Raw genomic sequence first — 26801 nt, 5'->3', positions numbered from 1 at the left:
CCTTTATATGTAACAAAATATACACTCCATACGCATTCCTTTAGTTAAAATTAGTAGAAGTATACAGCAAAAATTCTTCAATTTTACTGTATAAGTTTTTAATTGTTTAAGCAAAAGAGAATTGAGAATTCCAAATTAGATACTCATAAGGTAGACAGCCTCTGGGCCTCATGAAATGTCATCTACCATCATTATAAAGGTCAACATTTAATTAGATTTACTAGAATGGACTTCTGATAATTCATGCAATTATAAAAATGAAACCATGGCAGATAGCATTTGTATTTATTGTTAACTACCAGCAGAATTAAAAACTACTTCCCCAATCCCCTCATCCTAATACAAGCACAGCTGCTTATCCTCCCAGGGGACTGGTTCCCTCCTCTACAGTCTCATTCCTATTGGCCCAGTCCACATGGAAAGTGGCACTGAGAGACAGTCCAACTTCTGATACGATGGCAGTAATTTTTCTTAGAACAACCCTCTCCAAGTGGAATCAGCCTAGGAAAAAGCCACTACCTCTACCCTCCAGTATTCCACTCCTCCAGCCCTCTGGAATTCTGCTCACCCCACCCTGCATTTTAAGCCCTGCTGAGGAGTCACCAACATAGCCTGGGGCTTAGAAGGCTAGGCAAGAAACCAGGAAAACCTCAAATAACCAATCTAACCCTACACCTTAAAGAACTAGAAAAAGAATAACAAGCAAAGCCCAGAGTAAGTAGAAGGAAAGAAATAATAAATATTAGAGTAAGCCTGGCCAGTGTTGCTCAGTGGTTGAGCATCAACTCATGAACCAAAAGGTCACAGTCCAATTCCCAGGCAGGGCACATGACTGGTTTTTGAGCCCGATCCCCAGCAGGGGGTGTGCAAGAGAAAGTCGATGAATAGTTCTCTCTCATCACTGATGTTTCTATCTCTCTCTCTCCCTCTCCCTTCTTCCTTTCTCTGAAATCAATAAAAATTAAACAACAAAAACGACATTAAAAAATCAGAGTGAAATAAATAACAGAGGCTAAAAACACAATACTGTACCCAAAAAAAATTAAAACAAGAGCTGGTTCTTTGAAAAGATAAATAAGATTGATGAAACTCTAGCCAGACTCATCAAGAAACAAAGATAGAGGACCCAAATAAATAAAATCAGAAATAAAAGAGAAGTAACAACTGACATCACAGAAATACAAAGGATAGTAACAAAATACTATGAACTACTATATGCCAACAAATTGGACAACGTAGGTGAAATAAACAAATTCCTAGAAACATACAGTCTTCCAAAACTAAATCAGAAAGAATCAGAAAACCTGAATAGACCAATAACAATTAACAAAATTAAAGCAGTAATAAAATAATAATAATAATAAAAACTCCCAGCAAACCAAAGTCCTGGATTGGATGGCTTCACAGGCAAATTTTACCAAACATTCAAAGAAGAACTAACACCTATCTTCTTCAAACTATTCCAAAAAATTCAAAAGTAGGGAAGATTTCAAGCTCTTTTTACAAGGCCTGCATTATCCTAATTCCAAAATCAGATAAAGACAGTACAAAGAAAAAAGAATTATAGGCCAATATCCCTGATGAACATCAATGCTAAAATTCTCAACACAATATTAGCAAATCAGATCCAGCAATACATTAAAAAGATCATACACCATGACCCAGTGGGATTTATTCTGGGGATGCTAGGCTGATAAAATATTAACAAATCAATGAATGTGATACAGCACATAAACAAAATGAAAGATAAAATCACATGATCATATCAATAGATGCATAAAAAGCATTTGATAAAATCCAGCACCCTTTTATGACAAAAACTCTCAGCAAAGTACAAATATAGGGATCATATCTTCACATAATAAATGCCATATATAACAACCCTAGAGCCAACATCATACTTAATGGGGAAAAACTAAAAGTGTTTCCCTTAAAGTCAGGAACAAGACAGGGATGTCTGCTTTCACCACTCTTAGTCAACACAGTACTGGAAGTCCTAGCCAATGCAATCAGACAAGAGGGATAAATAAAAGGCATTCAAATTGCAACAAAAAAAAGAAGAAGAAGTAAAACTGTAGTAGGATACAAAATTAATACCCAGAAATTATGGGTGGCATTTTTATATACCAACTAGAGACCCAGTGCACGAAATTTGTGCAAGAGTAGGCCGTCTTTCCCCCGGCTGCCAGTACCACTCCCTCTGGCACCCGGGACCTGAGCTTCCTTCTGGCCATTGGCAGGCACCCGAGACCCGGGCTTCCCTCGTAGCCCCAGCTTCATCCTTTCTAATTTTTGCTAATTAGTCTGGTTTAATTAGCATATTATGCTTCTATTATTATTGATAATGAACTATCAGAAAAAGAAACTAAGACAGCAATTCCATTTACTATTGCAACAACAAAAAATAAGGTACCTAGGAATAAACTTAACTAAGGAAGTAAAAGACCTGTACTCAGAAAACTATAGAACACTGAAAAAAAGAAATAGAGGAAAATACAAACAAGAGGAAGATACTGTTCATGGATTGAAATAATTAACAAAATAAAAAGTCCATACTACCTAAAGCAATCTATAGATTCAATGCAATTCCTATTAAAATACCACTGGCATATTCCAGATTTATATGGAATCAAAAAAGACCCTGAATAGGCTCAGCAATCTTGAGAGAGAAGAGCAAAATTAGAGGGATCATAATACCAGATATCAAACTATACTACAAAGCCATTGTAATCAAAACAGCCTGGTACTGGCACAAGAACAGACATATAGACCAACGGGACAGAACAGAAAGCCCAGAGATCAACCCACGCCTTTATAGATAATTAATATTTGACAAAGAAGTCAAGAGTATACAATGGAGTAAAAACAGTTTCTTCAATAAATGATATTGGGAAAATTGAACAAGTACATGCAAAAAAAATGAAATTAGACCACCAACTTACAGCATACACAAGAATAAACCCAAAATGATTAAAGACTTAACTATAAGTCACAAAACCATAAAAATCCTAGAAGAAAACATAGGCAATACAATCTCAGACATCTTGCATAGTAATATTTTTATCCATATAGGGCAAGGGAAACAAAGGAAAAAATAAACAAATGGGACTACATCAAACTAAAAAGCTTTTTCACAGCAAAATAAACCATCAACAAAATGAAAGGGGAACCCACTGTATGAGAGAACATATTTGCCAGTGATACATCTTAAAAGGGGTTAATTTCCAAAATATATGAAGAACTTATACAACTCAATACCAGGAAGACAAATAATTCAGTAAATCAACAAACAACAAGTGCTAGTGAGTATGCAGAGAAAAAGGAATCCTTGTGCACTCTTGGTGGGAATGCAAAATGGTGTAGCCATTATAGAAAACAGTATGGAGATTGCTCAAAATATTAAAAATGGAAGTACCCTTTGACCCAGTGACCCCACTTCTAGGAATACATCCTAAGAATCCCAAAACACCAATCAGAAAGAATAGATACATCCTTATGTTCATATCAGCATTATTTACAATAGCCAAGATCTGGAACCAGCCGAAGTTCCCATCAGTAGATGAATGGATAATAAAGCTGTGGTACATTTACACAATAGAATACTATGTGGCTATAGAGGAGGAACTCTTACCCATTGTCACAGCATGCAGATTATAAGCTAAGCAAAATAAGCCAGTTAGAGAAAGATAAGTACCATATGATCTCACTAGTATGTGGAATCTAATAAACAAAATAAACTGATGAACAAAATAGAACCAGAGGCATGGATACATAGAACAGTCTGACAGAGGTCAGAGGGGTGAAGTGAAAGGGTAATGAATAAAAGAAGGTGAAAAGAGAATATATATACATAGCCCATAGACACAGCCCAACAGAATGGTGAAGGCCAGTGGAGGGGTGGCAGGGGCTGGAGAGAAGTGGGTAAAGTTGGGGGGAAATGGGAGATATCTGTAATAGTGTCCACAATAAAAATAAATAAATTTTAAATTAAATTTAAAAAACTACATTGCAGGATTATTTTTATATCTATGTTCTGCAAAATGAGAGACTTTCTGGGAATCTCACATGTGGAAAGAGACCTTATGAGGCTTTTTCCTGGCTGCTTTTTTCCCAAATGTAGGTTTGAAACTGTCATTCCTAAAACTGGTTTTGGTTTACCCAAAAGAAGAATTGTTAATAGTAATATTAGTAATAATAGTAGGAGTACCTTCATAGTATGATAGTTTATTTATTCCTAGTGCTGCTATCTATGAGAGGAAAATGTATTACATTTATATAATTCCAATAAAAAACTACATAAAAGAACCCTAATTTCTCATCCTCGGCTATAGAGAAACAACATTTACACTTTTTACTTTATTATTTCTTCACTTACAGAAGCCTTAAGATGGATTGTTTACTATGAAATGCTATAAAATGATTTGTCGTAGTATATCTTATACATTCATTAAAATATTACTACTTGACCTATGATTCACCACAATGTAAATGTACCTGTCCTTGGCATGTAGGAGTAAGTACAGGAATAATTAAATAAACAAATCATCCTTCTTCACTATCCACTTTAAAATTCTTTTTATGGCAAATTGAATTAATCTTTAGCCAAAGCCAGCCCATTAGAATTGGAAAGTTAAACACTTTTTCATTACTCAGCCTATAATTCACAAGTAAATAAAAATTATATCTCTTTCAAAATATTTTTCTGTGATTGTGGTACAGGTGAAATTGTCTCCAAAAATATAATTCAAAGAACAAAATTTTTTGATCAACAGGATTAATGCAAAATAATACAAGGACCTAGTCACAGTAAACAGATCATCCTATATGCAACTACATACATAAACCTGTCTGTATGAATCTTTATAGCAGCTCTATTAGTTATTGCAAAACACTGAAGAGAACCCAAATGCCCTCCAATTGGTGAATGGCTGAACAAACTTTGGTATACTGATGCAATGGACTACTACTCAGAATAAAAAGGAATGAACTACTGATACACGTCACATTCTTAACCTCAAAGGTTTTATGCTTAGTAAAAATTCAATCTCATAAGTTTACATGCTATCTGATTCCATTTATATAACATTCTCAAAATGACAAAACTACAGAGATAAAGAACAGGAGGAAGGTAGAGAGGTGGATGACACTACAAAGGGGTAGCATGAGAGAGAATGAGAATCTATACCTGGAACAAAAACTACACCTACACACACATGAATGCAAGTTAACAATGGTAAAAAAGGTAATAATGTCTATAGTCTAGTTAATAGTAATGTATCAATGTCAATTTCCTGGTTTCGATATTGTATTATAGCTATACTAGAGGCCTGGTGCATGAATTCATGCATGGGTGGGGTCCAGCCAGCCTGCCCCAATTGAGGCCGATGGGGCCAGGCCAGCCAGGGGGAGGGGACGCAGGAGGCTGGACAGACAGCCCCGCCCCTTGGTCAAACTCCCAATCTAGGGGACAATTTTCATATTAGCCTTTTATTGTATATCACCTTTGGGGGAGGCTTATACAGGTGAAGGTGAAGGATAGAAAGGATTCTTTGTACTATTTTTGTAATTTCCTATAATTATTTCAACATAAAAGTTTAAACAAACAAAAATGGTTGTTGGTACAAGAGCCTGTATTTGAACTTGTGCTACTGCCCTGTGTACCCTACTGCCTACAAAATGTTTCATTAAAATATATCAAATATGTATTATTTCCTACAGAGAAGGATATAATATATAAAAGGCTCATCTGGATTAATCTTAAAGAAATCTAAGGAAATTCAAAACATTTTATTAGGAAAAAAATAAGATACTGAATCATTTCATTCATGGCAACTGAGCCCAGGCATTCCAATGTACTAATACAGACATGGAAAGAGAACATTGGGAGTCTGATAGAAAGTGATGACTGCGCTGCTTTGGCACCTTGACTGCAGGCACTGCCTCTCTTTCCTTCTCACTAGAGGCAGCCCGAAGGTCTCCTGCCATGTTATCTTGTTCACCAGGAAGGTCAACAGCTGTTCCTCTCCCTACACACTAGGTAGACAAACTGCACAGCAGAAAGCTATAAATAGTCATTACACTGTACATTTGGCATCTCTTTTCCATCTACCCTGATGAGGTTTCCTTGTGAGATACAGAACATGGCCAAATTATAATCATCACAGCCAGAGAGATGAGCTAAAACGTGCCAAATGGTTTTTGGGACAGAGTGAAAGTTGCTTCCTGGCTTCATATTGATTCATTAAAACCTTGTACACATGTCATGGCAACTACAAAAAATTACACATGCTGTATAGGTAATGACAAAGAATCGAAATAGCGATTAAATGTTTTCCTGTTAGTGATGTTTTCCTGTTTCACGTCATTTTATTTTATTTCAATAAAAAATACCAGTAAAAAGTATTTGTTATTATTTATAAATCAAATAAAACATTTTTTAAAAATCAGAGCCAATCTGGTTCATTGTGTCAAGTCCCCAGTGCTGAATGTGCTATTGGTCAGAGGTGCTACAAATTCAATTGCTTGTAGCTCATTTCAACAAATATATAATATCAAGTGTTTATTAAGAACATAAGGGCAGGATATTGCTGTAGGAGATAACATAAAAAATGAAAGACACTAGTCTGTAGCCTCAAGAGGGAGATAAACAGGTATATATTTAACAAAACCCAAGAATTACTGCTATTATTAAGTGTGCTAACGTGGCAATTCAATATTATGAAATAATAAGAGACAACTCATGAAAGTGGTCTTCAGGTATTTAAGAAGAAAATACATGTCATCAGTTATGCTCCACAGGAAAAAAATTAGAATCAATGGCTAAAAATTACAAGAATATATAGAAAGTTGGTTACACACACACACACACACACACACACACACACACACTTTTAAAGATCTTGAGACTATCATACTAAGCGAAATAAGTCAGACAGAAAATGGTTATGGACAGAGACTTAATTTGGGGTGGTAAACATACAATACAGTGTACAGATGATGTAGAATTGTGCAACTGAAACTGTATAATTTTGTTAACTAGTGTCACCCCCAATAAATTCAATAAAAAGGAAAACAAAGAAATAAGTCAGACAGAAAAAGTCAAGAACCATCTGATTTTACTCTTATGTGGGATATGAAACTGAAAGCAACAAATGAACAAACAAGAAAAACAAACAAAAAACGCTTAGACACAGACAACAGCATGGTGGTTACAAGAGGGAAGGGGATGAATATTAAAGGGTAAAGGGAATCAAATATATGGTAACAGAAAAAGATTTTGGTTGGTAAACACAGTATGCAGATGATGTACCATAGAAATGTATACTTGATGCCTATATAATATTTTTTTAATCCTCACTCAAGGATATGTTTATTAATTTTTAAAGAGAGAGGAAAGGGGAGAGAGAGAGAGAGAGAGAGAGAGAGAGAGAGAGAGAGAGAGAGAGAGAAACATTAATTGGTTGCCTCTAATACACAGCCCCATGGGGATCAAATGCACAACCTAGGTGTGTGCCCTGACCAGGAATCACACCCACAACCTTTTTGGTGTAAAGTATGATGCTCCAACCAACTGAGCCATCCAGCTGGGATTATATAGGGGAAACCTATATAATCTTATTAACCAATGTCACCACAATAAGTTTTTGAAAAATAAAAATAAACAGATAAATATTTTTAAATTAAAGCCCACATTTATAGAATTAATTAGCATAATAAATCACTGACAACTTAATAACTACAGTGATATCTGATTAAACCTCTGTACTGAAGAAGAGTTTATGAGACCTTGCAAGGGCCTGTCTCCTCCAGAGGCCCCCAAGATCAGAGAAAAGCATCTTGGTACCCAGACAACAAATGAACAGTCTATAGAGACTAGATAGAAGGGAGACATGTTGCCTGCAAGGTAATCTGAAGATGGAATTCTAATCCAAAAGAAGTGTCTCATAAATCACCAAGAAGATCCTCTCTCTTTAGAGAGGCAGCAGAGGAGAAAGGAAGTACAGAGGTATCAGAAGAAGAGAAAGCGAAAACCTGAGCTCTAATCATGGCAAAGCAGATACAGTACAAAGTGACTGACAGCCAATTCTGAGGGAAGAACAAGCTGGCTAGGCTTCCAGACTTCCTGCTAAGCTGCCAGAACCATGCTTATGATGAACAATGTTAGAGTTCTTCATGACACTCTTTTATTTACCTATCAAGGCATGTTCCTACTATCCTGTGTGAATTTAATTATCAGAGAGAACCTTAAGACAAACTTGAACTTTACCTCAATCCTGTACCCCTGGAAAACAGGAACATTCAAGAAATTGACCTCCCCCCCCACTCTTCCTCATGTAACTTAGATAAAACTCACGGACAACCCCTTGTAACCTATGACAAAACCAAGGCATAGACCCTACAAATTTCCATCCTTTAATGATCAGATGAACTATTTGTCCCCATCAACCATTCTGGTTGGTCAAACCTGGACTTGATCAAATTTTAGTCAGGTTTACTCCTTCTTCCAAGCCTCTGAGTTTTGACCCATTCTTGAAAATGGATGGTTAACAGCCCCTCCTTGACGACCCCTCTCAAGAATCAGTTGACCTCAGGGAAAAACATTCCCTGATCCACTGTCTGATCATGCCACTCATTCACCCCCTTGCTCCACACCCAATTCTTTTTAGCCTATTCATTCTTCTCTGAAAAAAAATAAATAAATAAAAAGCCTTATTTTGCTTGACCTTTGAGGTGTTTATAGTTCTCATAGTTGAAGTGGTTCTTCCTATTGCAATACTAATCCTTCTCTTTTTGCAATAGTCCTCCTCTCTTATTGAAATCATCTTTTTAAATAAAGCCAACATTTAATTTTAAGGAATCACAGCTATTACATATTTCTTGATATATAGCCACATAGTAAGATACATAGGAGATCCAGACCACCATATACTAGTATAACACTGTTATTTTTCAGTGTTCAAACATGAAAATGACTTAGATAATTGATTATTAAAATAGTTAAAATAAATAATTCATAGCTAATATGAAAAGTTGAAACCAAATAAGTGAGGTTTGGAAATCACAGAAAAAACTTCTTTACATTTTATTTTTGTATAGTATAATTCAATCATCTCTTTATAACCTATCCTTTTTTTAAAAAAAAAAGCTTAGGAAACTTGTTTTTATATTGGCCAATTGTTACCTCAAGCATAAAACCAGCAGTAATACAGCTGCTAAATTTCTTTCCAAAGAATTTTCTGTAAAATCTGTCACCTTTCCATTGCTCCAGTATCCTCTTCTCTACTATGTAGTCAGCACATTAACTGTGGCACATACACAAAAATAAATCCTCAAGCAGAAAAATACATATGACATTTCTATACCAGGAATGATATCTTTTTCTATGATACTAATATTCCTGTTTATAAAAATATTTTAAATAAGAAATACTTGTATAACAGATACATTTAAAAAAGTCAACTACTCACCCGCATTGACTATAGCGTCTACCTCTAGCAATGTGATGTCACCTCTATAGAGAGAAACTTTTTCACTCAAATTTTTCTTCACCTGTGATGTTTCCTGAGTATTTTCTTCTATAATAAAAAAGAAATATATATTAATAGTAATATTCTTAATCAATTTAGTAAATATAATTTTGATACAAAAGCCAATATGAGTCACACTCTAATATATTAGACAAGTGGAAATAAATGTGTAAGTTATCAGGGGTGTGCCTTATTTTCCACATATTGTGTATTCCTAAATACAAATGCAGTATCATGTATATAAAAAGCACTCAATACATGTAGTCATGTTACATTGGTCAACCAAAAAATAAATGTTTATTATTGTTATTAAAATGTCAATTTTGAAATAAAATTATGTAGCACCAGTTTCACAAGGCGATAAGAAAAATATACACAAATACCAAGACAAAACAAATTTTCACAGTGAATGAGCTTATTTCTACTTTGTTCAGTTACCTAAAAGACATTATTGAAAATAATATTTACTCAGAACAAAAACATATAGATTCAGTTCTTTGCTACTTCTAACTAACAAGCTATCCCTCAGAATGAAGTGGATTAAGAATATTTGAATGTGTAAAACTACTCATTTCTTAAATTATATTAACCTTTGACTCTAGAAGGCACTACTAGATTTAAAAGAGAAATAGCTCCGTCCTACACACAACAGCCAGCAAGGTAGTATAATTAAAAGTAAAAGATTACATTCTAAAACCCGACATTTTAAAATGTTTCAGAGAAATAATATAGCCTGCATTTTCTTTTAAACAAATAGTAATGTTAAGACATTAAACAAAGCTATATGAAATTAAAATACAATAAAATGTTATGCTTTTTAAGATATCTCTCAAAAAACTGATTTATGGACTCCAATTTTTTAAAATATTCATGATTTGTGCAAATCTTTCAATGGGGATGATAATGCTATTAATTCACTATGATTCTCTCAGATGAGCATACAATTTGAGGTATCTGAATGATTAGAGGTGACAGGTTATGTCACTTGAATTGTCTTTGGGACCCAGTAACCAAAGAAAAAATTGTTTTCAATCAAGTATCAATATATTTATTACTGTTGTTGTTGTTACTATTCCCTATCAGTGAAAGAGATTGGACTTTTTGTGCTCTTACCAAGCTACCAGTGACTGGCCCAAAGACAAAGACTTTGAGCCAGAAGACTTTGAATTCCACATCCAATCAATTTCAATTCTTACTACTTTTACCAAATTAGAAAGACCTGTTTCCAATTAAAGATTGTTGAATGACAACAAATACTTGGTGGCTTTGACATAAATTTCTGGATATTTGGACTATTTGAATCTAGACATTTATAGACCTTTCAGTGAAGACAGGTTCAGAATTCCATCAGGCATTAAATTGAAAAGCATATCACAAATGAAAGTGAAAGGTTAATTGTTTAAACTTGGGTGAAAGAGTTAAGGATTCCTAATCCATCCTCCAGTTGCATCTTTTTAAGAGAGAGAGAGAAAGGAAGGGGAGGGAGGAAGAGAGAGAGACAGAGAGAAATAGAAACATTGACTTGTTATTCCACTTTTTTATGTATTCATGGGGGAATTTTGTATGTGTCATTGGTGGGGAGCTCTCTGTGTCTCCATCTGCTGTTGCTGGAAGTGGGCTTCTTGGATGTCATGAGAAAAAGAATTTTCTGAGATTCATACAGGAGAAGAAAGTATTGTAAAAAGCTTTATTTCTTTGCAATCAAACCCCTTAGTTTCCAAGGTCCTATTTCACTCTGTCCCACCAAAGAAAAAGTCTCATTTTGCTTTCAGCAGAGTTAGGATTAAAGCCGTTGTCCAGAGTTTCCATTCCATGTCTTCACAGCCTAATCCAGCATCAGGCTAGCTTAGTTTGTGTTCCTAGCTATAGTCCATCATTCCATTGCATGTGGGAGCCACAGGACCAGATGGCTTTTGAGGGAACATGGGCAGGAGCAAAACCAGATGAACAGAGAGCCAACAGCCAAGAGAGAGAGCTCCTTTGTCTGCGGAATTATATATTCCCAAATTTTGGGAGGCTTGCAATGGCCCCACCCCCTCTGGCCAATGATTTCTGTCCCCGGTTAGACTAAGAGGCACCTTCCCTACATCACCCCAACTTTACTGAGCAAGTGTCCAACTTTCCCCTTGCCCAGTGATCTCCAGGGAATGGATTGGTGCTACCCTAGAGAGTGTGAAATTGTAGTTTCCTGGTGAAGCTGCCCAGATGGCCATGTTTATAAAGTCTGGCCTCCCTTTTGTTCCTTTCCAATTATTAATAACTAGCTCATTACAATGGTATCACGCTGACTGGGGATCGAACCCGAGACCTTGGCCTATCAGGATGACATTCTAACCAACTGAGCTGCCTGGCCAGGCTTCCTAGTTGCATTTAGTTCTGAAAAGTATTTCTTCACTTTTTTCATGAAGCATATGTATGTAATATTGAATGTAGAGTAATGTGACTTTTAATGTGACAATAAACCATGTATTTCGGCAAAATTTAAATAATGGTATTGGAAAGTATCAAAGTTTAAACCATTTGTACCACAGTCCAGTTTTCTTAAATCCTAATTTCTCATCTTCAAGCTTTAAAAAATGAAATATTTTGAGCCTAAATAAAGGTTCAAGCAGTTGAATATATTGAATAAATACACTGCTCTGGCAGGTCAGTCAAGTAAGTTATTCAAACTGATCTTATTAGAATTATCAGCAACATAAATATTTTTCTCTCTCATGAGCATCTTTTTTCCTCCTAGCCAGACTTATACTTGCTGCCCAATTCCTCACATGGTCTATCAAAAAGGCAGAAATGTACTCAAAAACTACAATTAATAATATTAATAATTATCAGCATTTCCTGATCAACAATAAACCAAAACCAAATGGCATAGTTTTGACCACCAACTATTTTCTGTAACTACAACAATGTAAATTACCACTAGAGGCTACTTATTTTATTTGAACAGCAATGCACTTCTTTTTCACACAACTGTGTTCCATCAGCACTGATTCAATCTATATCCTGGGTTTTCATTAATACATAAGACAGAACACTGTCAAGTATCACTCCCTCATGGGCATTCTATATGTGCACAAAGCACCAATTCACATTTTGTATATTACTGGATTTATCTAACTGCAAGTTGAAATATCTGTCGGTGCGCACTTATGATAGTAATTGTTCTTCCAGATTGTATACTATTGATTATATTTTTTAAAAAAACAGAGAGAGATAGAGAGTAAAATAGTAAAAACAACTTTTATTCAGACATGGCTGCAATAGGAGAAAAAAGACCTCAGTATAGAACAGGGCTCAATAGCAAACACAGAACAAATGGGTTTTTATAGCCAAGGAACAAAGTGGGAATCAATGGAAGGAAAATTACTAAAAGGAAACACTGGGGATGGAGGGAAATTGTGGTTAAACAGACTTAGGACTCTTACTACAGGCAGGCCAGGGTTATCAGATATAACCTGGGGAATAGGGGCAGAGGTGTGGAATTTTGATTAGATATTGAGGGTGATTAGATATAAAGGGTAGGGAATTCTCTCTAAACTGATTAGGCAGGATTCTTGCTAAAACTGTGCTATGCAAATCTTGGCAAGGATGGGGCCAAGTTGAGAAAAGAGCTTAGTGAAATCACACTAAAGTTTAGTTAAGAGAGTTGTCAGTCTCTCCTCTCATTCAAGGAAAAAAGAGACATTCTCCTTTCCTTTGATCAATGTAAGTCCATTTTTCATTAGGTTGTCTTTTGTTCATTAAGGACCAAATAAACCAACAATTGAGACTTGGCAGTAGATGATATTGGCTAAGGTGATGTGAGCAGTCAGGCATTTAGTGAAGATGTCTATGAAAATAAAAAGAAAAATAAAGATTAATGGATGGAGCTGCCTCTATAAACCCAATTTGAGTCCAGAGGGCAGACAGTTGAGAAGATTTCTTCATGTTGGGCTAGAACCATATTTTGCAGTTTGAATGTTCTTGGTGATGGCATCAGGTGTTCCAGTGAATTTTCTGAAGGGCCCACACAACAGCAGGCATGAAGATCGACCACACATGATGTGTTGTGATGACTTCTTTGAGATTTATATATCAGGTCCTCCAGCTTCTACTTGCAGGGATTCAGGAAAGGGGCAGTTTTAGTTCTCGGTGATGCCAAAGCAAAAGGAGGGAAGAAAAATTAAAAACATTTCAACAGTTGCAGCCAAATATTGGAGGAAACTAGACTTGACAAAATGTTCAAGACAATAAATAGGGCTTGAATTTGATAAGCCACAGAGGTACACATTAGTTTTCCACTGAAACATAAAAAGTGTCTCTAAAGTCACCTCCCCATTTTTATTCTTGTTTACAAAATAAGTTGTCTCATTAAGTCTGGCCTGATTATTTACATAAGTGCAACAAGAATGGTAATTGACCACTTAGCTCCTTTGAGTTTGCTTTCCTGGAACTTTTAATAAAGATTCTCAGGTCAGACTTTTTAAAACTTCTCAAGACTAGGAAACCAAACTTCTCAAGACTAGGAAGCCAAGCCAAGAACTAGATAGAGTCTGCAATACCTATAATTTGTTGAATTCCTCTATCCTCACATTTCCAAAAATATCCTAAAATTCCTAGGCTTGCCAGAAAGTAACCTGCCTTACTTAGCCACAGGGCTGGGAACCCTGTAAACCAAGTACATGGCTGTTATTTCCAAAAGGGCTGTGTAAGCATTAGCTCTATAAAGTCAACCTTAGTTCCTCAAAACTCTCTGATAATATCTGATTCTGTACACCATTCTGAAGTATGACTTTCCAGTTAAAGCCTTAATTATACAATTCTTTTTATGTTTGAATTTCTTTAAATTTTTATTGTTCCAAGTTTTACATATGTCCCCTTTTTCCTCCCATTGACCGCTTATAGTCCACCCCTGCCTCCCATTCCAGGCCTCCACCACCCTATTGTCTGTGTCAGTGGGTTACGCATATATACATACAAGTTCTTTGGTTGATCTCTTCCCATCCATCCACCCACCCCTCCCTTCCCTCTGATATTTCACAGTCTGATCCATGCTTCTATGTCTTTGGATCAATTTTGTTCTACAGTTTATTTTATTCATTAGATTCCACATCTGAATGAGATCATGTGATACTTATCTTTCTCTGACTGGCTTATTTTGCTTAGCATAGTACTCTCCAGGTCCTTCCATGCTGTCTCAAAGGGTAAGAGATCCTTCTGCATAGTATTTCATGATGTAAATGTGTCACAGCTTTTTTGTCCACTCATCTACTAATGGATACTTGGGCTGCTTCCAAATATTAGCTATTGTAAATAGTGCTGCTATGAGCATAAGGGTGCATATATTCTTTCTGACTGGTGTTTGGGATTCTTAGAATCAATTCCTAGAAGTGGAATCTCTGGGTAAAATGGCAGTTCCATTTTTAATTTTTGAGGAAACTCCATACTGTTTTCCATAGTGGTTGCACCAGTCTGCATCCCACCAATAGTGTACTATGCTTCTCTTTTCTCCACATCCTTGCCAGCACTTGTCATTTGTTGATTTGTTGATGGTAGCCATTCTGACAGGTGTAAAGTGATTCCTCATTGTTATTTTGATTTCCATCTCTCTGATGATAAGTTACTTTGAGCATTTTTTCATGTGTCTCTTGGCGATCTGTATGTCCTCTTTGGAGAAGTGTCTACTTAGGTCCTTTACTCACTTTTTAAATTGGATTGTTTGTCTTCTTTTGTTAATTTGTATGAATTCTTTATATATTTTGGAAAGTAGCTCCTTATGAGATGTTATCATTAGGAAATATGTTCTCCCATACAGTGGGATCCCTTTTCATTTTGTTGATTTCTTTTGCTGTGTAGAAGCTTTCTATAGTTTGATGTAGTCCCATTTGTTTATTTTTTCCTTTGTTTTCCTTGCCCTAGGAAAACATATTGCTATGAGAGATGTCTGAGATTTTGCTGCCTATGGGTTTTTTTGGGATTTTGATGGTGTCATAACTTACATTTAAGTCTTTTATCCATTTTGAGTTTATTTCTTGTGTATGGTGTAAGCTGGTGGTCTAGTTTCATTTTTTTTACATGTACCTGTCCAATTTTCCCAACACCATTTATTGAAGAGACTGTCATTACTCCATTGCATGCTCTTGTTTCCTTTGTCAAATATTAATTGATTGTATAGCTTGGGTCAATTTCTTGGTTCTCTGTTCTGTTCCATTGATCTATGTGCCTGTTCTTACACCAATACCATTCGTTACAAATCTGGTATTGTAATCCCTCCAACTTTGTTATTCTTTCTCAAAATTGCTGCAGCTATTAGTGGTCTTTTTTTGGTTCAATATAAATTTTTAGAATATTTGTTCTAGATCTGTGGAATATGCCAATGTTATTTTAATATGGATTGCATTGAATCCAGTGATTGCTTTGGGTAGTTTGGACATTTAATGATGTTAATTCCTCCCATCTATGAACATGGTATATTCTTCCATTTGTTTGTATCTTCCTCTATTTCTTTTTTTAATGTCCTGTAGTTTTCTGAGTACAAGTCTTTTACCTCCTTGGTTAAGTTTATGATGGTGGCTGGAGGCTTGTCATATATGACCCTTATTATGTTGAGGTACAACCCCTCTATTCCCACTTTGCTAAAAGTTTTTATCAAAAATGGATGCTGAATTTTGTCAAATGCCTTTTCTTCATTTATTGATATAGGTCATATGATTTTTATCCTATACTTAGAATCTTATTTAAAAATCTTTCTCTACTATGCTTCCACTGTCATCCAGAGTGCTGCCTCAGGAGTTCAACTAAACAATGAATCCCCAATCAGTCAGGAGTGATGAGGAAGACTTCTAAGATCAGATATAGAAGATGATCAGATAGCCAGCATAAAAAATTCTCCCTAAATTTACTTAACAGAATTCTTACTAAAACTGGGCTATACAGGTCTCACAATGGAAGGGCTTAGAGAAATCCAACTAAAGTGTTATGTGTTTTTTTAATATGTGACATTCAAAAGTGGTATTTAAAAAATAATTGTTCCGTTCTACTTCATACTCTGAGCATAACAAATTATTAATTTTGCATTGATTTTATAATTATTTGTAATAGTTTGGCACATCAGAAAAATTGTGAAAGATATGGAGGGAAAAAGATTAGTGGGCATTCCTGTCTATCTTACCCATCAACATAATCTCTACCTTTCATTGTCTATGAGCTATTTTACATTTCCATAAATCGTAGAAAACAAATAATAATGAAAACAATTCTTGTCCACGTAAATGCAAATAAATTATATTCCCCTTAATGGAACTGATATTGTCCTGTGGGCAATTTACATTTATTTATAAATTTCATTTCAGAGTTTCTTACTGCCTGTAAATGTGTGGTTCTTTAAATTCTCCTTTGAATCAGAGTTAAATAAAATTGTTATGTGTTCATTTTATATTTGTATGAGTCATAATCTCATCTTTATAAAAGCATTCCCTCTAATAGACATTTTTTAGTTTGGGCTTATATATTTAACTAATACTTGTATAGCACAAACTATGTACTAGGTGCTGTTCTAATGCTTACAAATATTAGCTTCTATAATCCTCATAACAAATCTATGTGGTACATATTACTAGTATTCCCTCTATGTAGATAAGGAAGCTGAGGCATACAGAAATCAAGTGGTCTGACCAAGTATACACAGCAGTTAAGTATAGGCCTGGGATTTGAACCCAGGCAGCCCATGCTCTTAACAACAAACTATGCAGGCTCTCATTTACCTATTTTATTTCAAAGAGTCCAATTCTAAATGAGGTATCCATTGTTTAGGTCCTATCTGTCCTTTAGTTGCATAATGCAATTTCACACCCATAAAAGAATCATCATTTGGTTTGCCTTAGAAAAAAATGTAATTGGTTTATCAGAATGGTTATCATGCTTTGAAAATATTGCAAAGGCCTCAGCAGTTTTCTGCTACTAGTTGACAAAGTTTCCTAACATAACACACACCAGGGATTAGAAGACTATATAATAAAATCAAATCTGCAGATATTAATCATGTATCTTATATGTGCATTTTCTCTTTTTTATGCAAAATCATGAGTCCCAATCCATCCTCTATTTACACTGGGACTCTATTATTTACATTTATTCTGAGTTCTGGCATTTAAGTTACTATTGTTACTATTTCACTTCTTTTTAAGCATAGATAAGCCACTTCAGAAATACTGATCTATTCTATGAGGCAGAAATACAATACAATGCTATAGTAACAACAAAAGAAAATTCAACCAAACATACATTAACACTCTGGTAACATGAAGATACTTAAGGAGAAACAAACTGTTAACTGAATCTTAATTAAGATGAAGTGACCAACACCCACATTGTTTTGAAACCATGACTTTTAAGGCTATAATAATTATTGACAATATAACAGAATTTTCACAAAAGTAATAAGTTTTTCATTATCTCTCAGGATTCTTTGAATATTATGGTAATAATTAATTAATATAATTACTAATCCTGGTTTGTCTGTATTCAAAAGCTCTTTTCATTTAATGTATTATCATTTGTATAATTTTCTTATTAACAACTGAACTGCATTTGAACTATGCCAGATGTTACATAATTTAAACACACAGCTGCTAAATACCAGTAGGAAAAAAAAAAACAAAACACAAAAAAGCAGTGACCTATTTAATCAATAAGCAGAATTGGAAAGGAAGCCTAAACAGAAACATAGATCCCCAAAGAAACTCTTAAAATAGTTTTGGTTTGAACTAAGACCATGGAAATACAGGAAAGGGCATGCACCAGCAAAAATATTCAAGAGGAATATTTAATAAAGTGTTAGGGGTCTCACTGGAGGAGGAAAGAAAGGAAATTGCTGAGGTTGACTTCCTGGTTTCTCACTTGGTGGCTATGAGAGGCAATGCATGGAAGAGCCAATTTAGTAGGGAAGGTAAGTCCATCTTGGATATCTTAGATTTAAACTTCCTGCAAAATATTTAAGTAAAGGTGCTGTATGTACAAGTCTTGGTGCTCAAAATAAAGGTTTTCAGGCTAGAAATGCAGATTTGGGAGACATCATCATACGTAATGGCCCTAGCTGAAATCATCATGGGTAGACATGAAATGAAAATGAGCGAAAACAGAACACTGGAGAACACCAACCTTTATAGGTAAAACAAAGAGAAAGAACATGAAAGAGACATGAAGAATAAAGAGACAAGAGAGAAAGCAACGGAGGCCTATGAAGGAGGAAGTTTAATAAACATGTTACCAACACTGTCAAATGTCACAGACAAGTAATAGAGGACTAAAAACATCTCATTAGATATAACAATTATGTCATCACTGGTGACCTTAGCAATTACAGTTTCAATAAAGCCAAAATATGGATGTGCCTACAAGCAGACTTAGACCATAATGCCCCAAGAGATGGTGAAGAAATAAGATAAAAAGAATTGACCTCATGGAGTAGAATGTCCAGCTGACCAGAAAATTCCACTGTAAAGTAAGAAATAAAGTTCAATCTTCATTCAACCATGAAATCATTGATAGGTCTCTGTTACAACAGCCCAATCTTTCCTTAACTTGCCATTGAACAAATAGATATACCAATTTATCTAATCAATTTCTTTGTGAGAGGACTTACATCATTCCCATTTTGGTTAAAAATAACATAATCTGAATACCTTTATTTATATATTAATATTCTAATTATTTCTTTATTTTCAACTCCTAAAAGAGAATTTCAAAGTCACACACACGCTTTTGATGCAGACTACAAGATCGCACTGCTTTGTTTGCATATGGGTGAGAGGAAAACAAAAACACACATGGCTTTACTGTGAGAGAAGAGAGAGGAAGTGCTCATATACTTGGTGACTTCAGAAAGAATAAGGTAATGGAGGGAATCCGTTTACAGTATGTACCTATGTCACCATGTTGTACACTTGAAATATCTTACAATTTTGTTAATTATACCTCAATAAAGCTGTAGAAAAATATGCCCAAAAAAGATAAGACCTGAAAGGCCATTTGGATTAGAAGTTCCCTGTTTATCCATACACTAGAATGAGGTCCCCTGGCCTGGCCTGCAGGATCGGGCTGAAATTGGCTCTACAATATCCCCTGAGGGGTCCTGGATTGTGAGAGGGAGGAGGCCAGACCAAGGGACTCCACCAGTGCACGACTGGGGCCGGGGAGGGACGTGGGAGGTTGGCCAGCTGGGTAGGGACTGCTGGAGGGCTCCAGGGAGTGTCAAGCCTGTCCCACTCAGTCCCGATTGGCCAGACCTCAGTAGCAAGCTAACCTACTAGTTGTCTGTTCCCTGGTGGTCAGTGCACATCATAGCCAGCGGTTAAGTGGCCTCAGCATATCATTAGCATATTACACTTTGATTGGTTGAATGGATGACTGGACAACTGGACACTTAGCATATTAGGCTTTTACTATATAGGATGGTTGAGAATTTTAGAAATTAGATTTCTTAGATTCTGCAGTCATTACCTCTTCCAGTTAGTTATCCTAAGTCCTCTAACTTCAGTTCTATTTTAAGTTTCCTACCACATATCCAACTAGTCTGTAAATATTATCAAGTCTAGCCCTAACCGGTTTGGCTCAGTGGATAGAGCATCTGCCTGCAGACTGAAGGGTCCGGGGTTCGATTCCAGTCAAGGGCATGTACCTTGGTTGCGGGTACATCCCCAGTAGGAGGTGTGCAGGAGGCAACTGATCGATGTTTCTCTCTCATCGATGTTTCTAACTCTCTATCCCTCTCCCTTCCTCTCTGTAAAAAAATCAATAAAATATATATTAAAAATATATATATATATATATATATATATATATATATATTACCAAGTCTACTCTTAAAATATCCCAAATTAATTTGCTCCTCTTGACACTCACTACAACTTCCCTGGTGTATTAAGTTAAACATTAAAATAAATTGAAATCAAAATATAATATCTCTTGCCCTAATCTATTTTACCAACCTAATTTTCCACAACTCCCCCATCACTCTGCAGTCTAATCACACCAGCCTTTTTAATGCTTCTATGTCTTTGCTTACATTGTTCTCATGAACCCAAATGCCATTCCCTTTCATCCCCTTGACAAACTCCTACTCCCTGTTAAGAGCTACTATAAATGCCAGGTTTCATGAATTCTTCTCCACTACTCCAAATGACTTTGTCATTTAATACATTTTACATTATTGATTACTTTATGATTTTCAGCCTCTGAAATGAGACTTCCAAGGCTAGATTGATGTCTTTTGCACATTTGAGTCCTTCCAGATTCCTAGCACAATGACTGACACACTAGATACTGAAACATTTACTAGAAGGAAAGGAAAACTGAAGGGACAGAATAAAAATAGAAACCTAACACAATGATATTTTCAAAAGCAAGGCTAATCACTTTAAATACTTTAGTGAACAATAACAAGAAAGCTTGTTAACTTTCTAAGCAAAAATGGTAATGACTTGGATATATTTTAATTTCCTACTTCACAAATCACTAACTTCCAAAACTTCTACTTTTTTATTATTTAGTCTTCAAGGTAGATTCACAAAATGTGTTCCGAAGAACAAGGCGAAATTTCTGGGGATAGGACAAGCCATCTTTTTCACAAGCTTTAAGGTGATTCTTTTTTCTTTTTTAAAAAATATATTTTATTTATTTTTACAGAGAGAAAGGGAGAGAGAGATAAAGAGTTAGATAGAAACATCGATGAGAGAGAAACATCAATCAGCTGCCTCCTGCACATCTCCTTCTGGGGATGTGCCCACAACCCAGGTACATGCCCTTGACTGGAATCGAACCTGGGACCTTTCAGTCCACAGGCCGTCGCTCTATCCACTGAGCCAAACTGGTTTCGGCTAAGGTGATTCTTGAGCACATTAAAGTTGGAGAACCACTGCTCTAAATGATTATCTATATATATAAAAGCCTAAGTGACCATTATGACCAGTTGACCGGATGACCAACCAGTAGCTATGATGCACACTGACCATCAGGGGGCAGACGCTCAATGCAGAAGCTGCCCCTCGTGGTCAGTGCGCTCCCACAGTCAACCTCCAGTGGCTCGCCAACCTCCTGTGGTCGCTCCCTCCAGCCAGCCATCCTCTCACGGTCCCTCCCCCTGGTCAGCCACCCTAATGGGCCTGATTGGAACTGGGCGAGACAGCCCTGATGGGCCCCAATCGCCCCCAATCGCCAGTCAGGCCAAGGGACCCCACCAGTGCACAAATTCGTGCACCAGGCTCTAATTTTATATACAAAATCATAGACACAATTTTTAAAATAATATTGGAAACCCAACAGACGTTTGTGTGTGATTTTTTAAAACAGGTATTTTTTCTTATCTTATTTTATTAATATATTTTTATTGATTTCAGAGAGGAAGAGAGAGGGAGAGATAGAAACATCAATGATGAGAGAGAATCACCAATTGGCTGCCTCCTGCACACCGCACCCCATCCCACACTGGGAATCGAGCCTGCAACCTGGTCATGTGCCCTTAACCGGAATCTAACCTGGGACCCTTCAGTCCATAGGCTGAAGCTCTATCCACTGAGCCAAACCGGTTAAACAGACTTTTAAAAACTATGCATAACATTCAGAGAAAGGAAAAGCTATTAGCTTTCTGACTCACAGTGTGTTTCTGAGCTTCTCCATGTTGTCACAAACCTGGAAGGAGATATAACTACTAGCTATGCTTCAGATGCTGGCAATGAGAAATTCCATAACTATACACATGATCATTATTTTTAAGGTCATAAATGTTCAAAATTTAGGGAAAATTATGAAATCTGCAAATCTAGAGTACTGAAGGAAATAAATACCCTGAAACTCTGGGTCAGCACCCTCTTAACCTTATCCTTCAGCACAGATATATAAAATCATATACACATTTGCACAACCATCAACCCATGCTGGAAGTGTCAGCCCTAGGTTAGTCTTCACTGCTTTTAAATCTTATGTATTTGAAATCATAAACAATATATATTCTTTCATGTCTGGTTTCTTTTGATGAACATTATTTTTTGTGTAATTTTTGTTGTTATATGAGGCTGTAATTTGTGCATTTTCATTGCTCTATTTATTACTGTCCAATATTGGATTGATTATACCATTTTACTGCTGATGAAAATTATTTCCAGATTTTAGCTAACACAAATAATACTGCCGTTTAAAAAAAAAATATTGAAAGTATTACAGATGTCCCTTTTTTCCCCATTGACCTTCCTCCTTCCCATTCTTATCTCCTCCCCAGGTCTTCACCCCACTATTGTCTGTGTCCATGGGTTATGCATATATGTATATAGGTTCTTTGGTTGATCTCTTTCCCTGCCCCTCCCTCTGAGGATCCTCAGTCTGATGCATGCTTCTATATCTCTGAATCCATTTTGTCTGTCAGCTTATTTTGTTCATTAGATTCGACATGTGAGATCACGTGATACTTGTCTTTCTCTGACTGGCTTATGTCACTTAACATAATACTCTCCAGGTTCCTCCATGCTGTCTCAAAGGGTAAGTGGTCTTTCTCTTTTACACCTGCATAGTATTCCATTGTGCACATGTACCACAGCTTTTTTATCCATTCATCTACTGATGGTCATGTGGGCTGTTTCAAGAACTTAGCTATTGCTAAGTGCATATATTCTTTCTGATTGGTGTTTCAGGCTTCTTAGGATATATTCCTTGAAATGGGATCACTGGGTCAAATGGCAGTTCAATTTTTTAATTTTTTTAAGGAAACTCCACACTGTTTTCCATAGTGGCTGTACTGATCTGCATTCTTGTACCTAGTACATTCCCAGTACTGTTTTAGGATACTTTTTTCACTACATCCTTGCCAGCACTTGTTTGTCAATTTAGTGATGGTAGCCATTAATATATATATATTAATATATATATATTATATATATATATATTATATATATTTTATATATATATATTAAAACAACAGTAGCTAACTGTTGTTTTAATTTGGATCTCTCTGATGATTAGTGACATTGAGCATTTTTTCATATGTATTTTGGCCATTTGTATGTCCTCTTTGAAGAAGTATCTATTTAGGTCCTCTGCAAAATAAGAAGCTTCTGCACAGCAAAAGAAACCAACATCAAAATGAAAAGGGAAACCCACTGTATGGAAGAACATATTTGCTAATAATATATGAGATAAGGGGTTAATTTCCAACATATAAAGTATTCATACAAATAATACTTCTTTGAACATGTCTGTACTTATCTTTTAGTGACTATCTGCCTAAATTCCTATTGAAAGTGCTGGGATATATAGGAACTATGTGTAGGGCAAAAGTAGGTTTATAGTTGTGAGTATGCAAAACTCCATTTATTTTTGTATTATTATTTTCCCTATGAAAAACTGTAAATCTACTTTTGCCCCATCCTATATATCTGAGTACAGAGAGCTTTAGTAGATGCTGCCAGAATTTGCAATTTTCCCAATTTATACTCGGCAGCAGAGAGTTTCAATGCTATCCACATTCTGAAACTTGGAATTGTCAATCTTTTTTAGTATTAGCCATTCTAATGAGTGTTGCAAAGGCATCTCCTTACAGTTTTAATTAGCATTTCCCTGGTAAATAATAAGTTGAGCAATTTTTCATATATTTATTAGCCATCTGAGTATCATCTTTGTGAAATGCCTATTCAAGTCTCTCCCACTTTTCTAATAGGTTGTCTTTTTCACATTGATTTATAGGATTTCTTTACCCAATATGGATACAAACCTTTTGTCAGGTATAGGTACAAGTATGTTCTCTTGTCCTTTGGTTTACTTTTTATATTTTATCAGTATCTTTGATAAGAAAAGTTCTTACCTTGTCCAACTTAACTTGTCAACTTAATTTTGTCTAGTTTATGAATCATTCCCTTTATGTTCTTAAGTTTTGTGTCCTATTTAAGAAATATTTTCCTACCTTAAGATAATAAAGATATTATCTAATTTTATCCTCTAGGTCTAGACTGAGGCTTCATTATTTTACTTTTCACACTTAGATCTTCAATCAAATGTGCATGGTGGGAAGTAGAGATCAAGTTTCTTCCTTTCTTCCCTCCCCATTTGAGTATCCAAAGGACCAGCAACATTTTATTTAAAATATTATTTTTAATTGGTGAAAAGTAAAACTACTATGAAAATATCAATCACAAACTTAATGCATCAAATAACAAAGCAATGAAACATGTTGGAAACAATGAGAAAAGTGACAAACATAACAGTAATGCAAACTTTAATATAATTCTCATAAGAATATGACAACTAAGCAGTCAAAATATAAAAGGTATCTGAATGTATATAATAAATCCAATAAATATACAGAACTGTAAACCCTACTAGGAATTCACCTTCTTTCTTGGTGCCTAGGGAACACTTTAAATATTGATTTCATATTTATCCTGTGAACAAAATCTCAAAAAATAGAAAGTACAAGTGCCTATTCTCTGATCACATTATAATAAAACTAGAAATTAATATTTTAAACACACAGTTCATAATTTTAAAATATCCACCTAAATAACTCTTAGGTCAAGAAGGAAATCACAGCTGCATTTATTCATCACTTAGAAATAACAAAACCAGTGTGTATCAAACCATATTGGACTTGATCAAAGATATGATTAGAAGCAAATTTATAAGTAATTTTCACACAAAAATTAATGGGAGCATTAAATCATTAGAAAAACCTAGAAGAGGAAATATGATAAGATTATGTAATCTTTAGAGAGTAGAAAAATGGAAGAATTCAAAATAATCCCAGGCCTCAAAAATACCAAAATACACATATCTCTAATCTAATTCAATATTTAAAAAGAGAAAACATAAGATATAAAATTAGTAATAATAAAAGGAGTTTAATTGGATATAGAAGAGATCAAATGTTATAAGAAATTACTATGTACAACTGTTTGCAAAAATTACCAAATAAATACCTCTATGAAAGGCCAGGGTAAAAATCTAATTATATCATGTATTATCCATTTGCAACCTGCATAATATCAGAGAAACTTCTGTAACACACTCTAGGATTTCTACTAAGAAGTGGTATTCATTTAGTCATTCAACAAATATCTAATGAGGATCCTGTACGTATTGGAGTATGTGCTAAATACTAAATACAAACTTCACAAGTCAACAGGATCTCTGGGCCTGCGGGATCACATAGCACAGAGAAGTGAATAATAAATTACAACTGAGATGCTTCAACAAAAGAGAAGTTTGGGGTGGTGGGGGGAAGAGAACTGGCCTCTACCTTGGTCCGTGAGGATGGGGAGAAGAGGGTTGTAAAAGTGAGTTGGCACATGACAAATGCCTACTCTCTACTGTGTCGGATGCCTTAAAAAGAAATTCTTATTCACTCCTCAGGACAGCTCTGGACAGATAACTTGCCCTATGCACAGTCTGATAAATGGAGGTATAAGAATTAACATCCAACCCTAGCCGGTTTGGCTCAGTGGATAGAGCGCCAGCCTGTGGACTGAAGGGTCCTGGGTTTGATTCCGCTCAAGGGCACATGCCCAGGTTTTGGGCTCAATCCCCAGTAGGGGGCATGCAGGAGGCCGCCGATCAATGATTCTCTCTCATCACTGATGTTTCCATCTCTCTCTCCCTCTCCCTTCCTCTGAAATATTATATATATATATTAAAAAAAGAATTCACATCCAAATTTTTTGGCTCCAAAGTTCCTAATCTTTCCTTAAGTATAATAAGAAGTCTACCTGGCTATAAAACACATACATACACAAACCTCAACTGAGATGCAATAAAAGAGGACACCAAACAATACATGCTGTGGCAAAGGACCCATAGAGTCAAAAGAGACTGGATAGTCTTTCAAGTTAATTAATGCATTGGGGAAAGCTATCACTAGAGGGCGCCATTGCAAACACTATGAATAACAAGTCAACAGAAAAAAAGATCTCTAGGGTAAAACTAAAAGCACTGCAATATTTAAGCCCACTTTTAAAGTACTAAAAAGAAAATGTTTTCCTGTGCTCAAATACTTTTTAGAATGGTTAAAGCATGTATAAAACAAAAAATAAATGCACCGAATATTCTTTTTTAACCTGAAATGTGTAGAAACATTTCCTTGGAGTTTCACAAAGATTACTGTAACATTAATGAGGATAGATGAATAAGCCTAAAAACATAAAAATTTATTTTCCAAATTATCATTGTTATAGCAGCTTTTCAGTTTAAAAATAATCACCTCTACCTTTACATTCTTAGGATTTTTATGTTAGCATAGTTATGTTAATGAAATTAATT

The 26801-nt window shown here is 35.5% G+C and overlaps 1 protein-coding gene across 2 annotated transcripts in view; it reads right to left on the bottom strand.

The window, feature by feature from the left end:
- The window catches only part of MACROD2 (mono-ADP ribosylhydrolase 2), a 1927670-nt gene that overhangs the window by 1846399 nt on the left and 54470 nt on the right, over window positions 1-26801 (bottom strand). For both annotated transcript variants that reach the window (XM_036322176.1, XM_036322177.1), the window contains exon 3: window positions 9468-9575. In XM_036322176.1, coding sequence (XP_036178069.1) covers window positions 9468-9575 — 108 coding nt within the window. The remainder of the gene's footprint in view (window positions 1-9467; window positions 9576-26801) is intronic.

The sequence above is a fragment of the Myotis myotis genome, unplaced genomic scaffold (assembly GCF_014108235.1).
Source record: "Myotis myotis isolate mMyoMyo1 unplaced genomic scaffold, mMyoMyo1.p scaffold_m19_p_9, whole genome shotgun sequence".
NCBI classification, from domain to species: domain Eukaryota; kingdom Metazoa; phylum Chordata; class Mammalia; order Chiroptera; family Vespertilionidae; genus Myotis; species Myotis myotis.
This window is presented reverse-complemented; position numbering and strand designations above follow the sequence as displayed.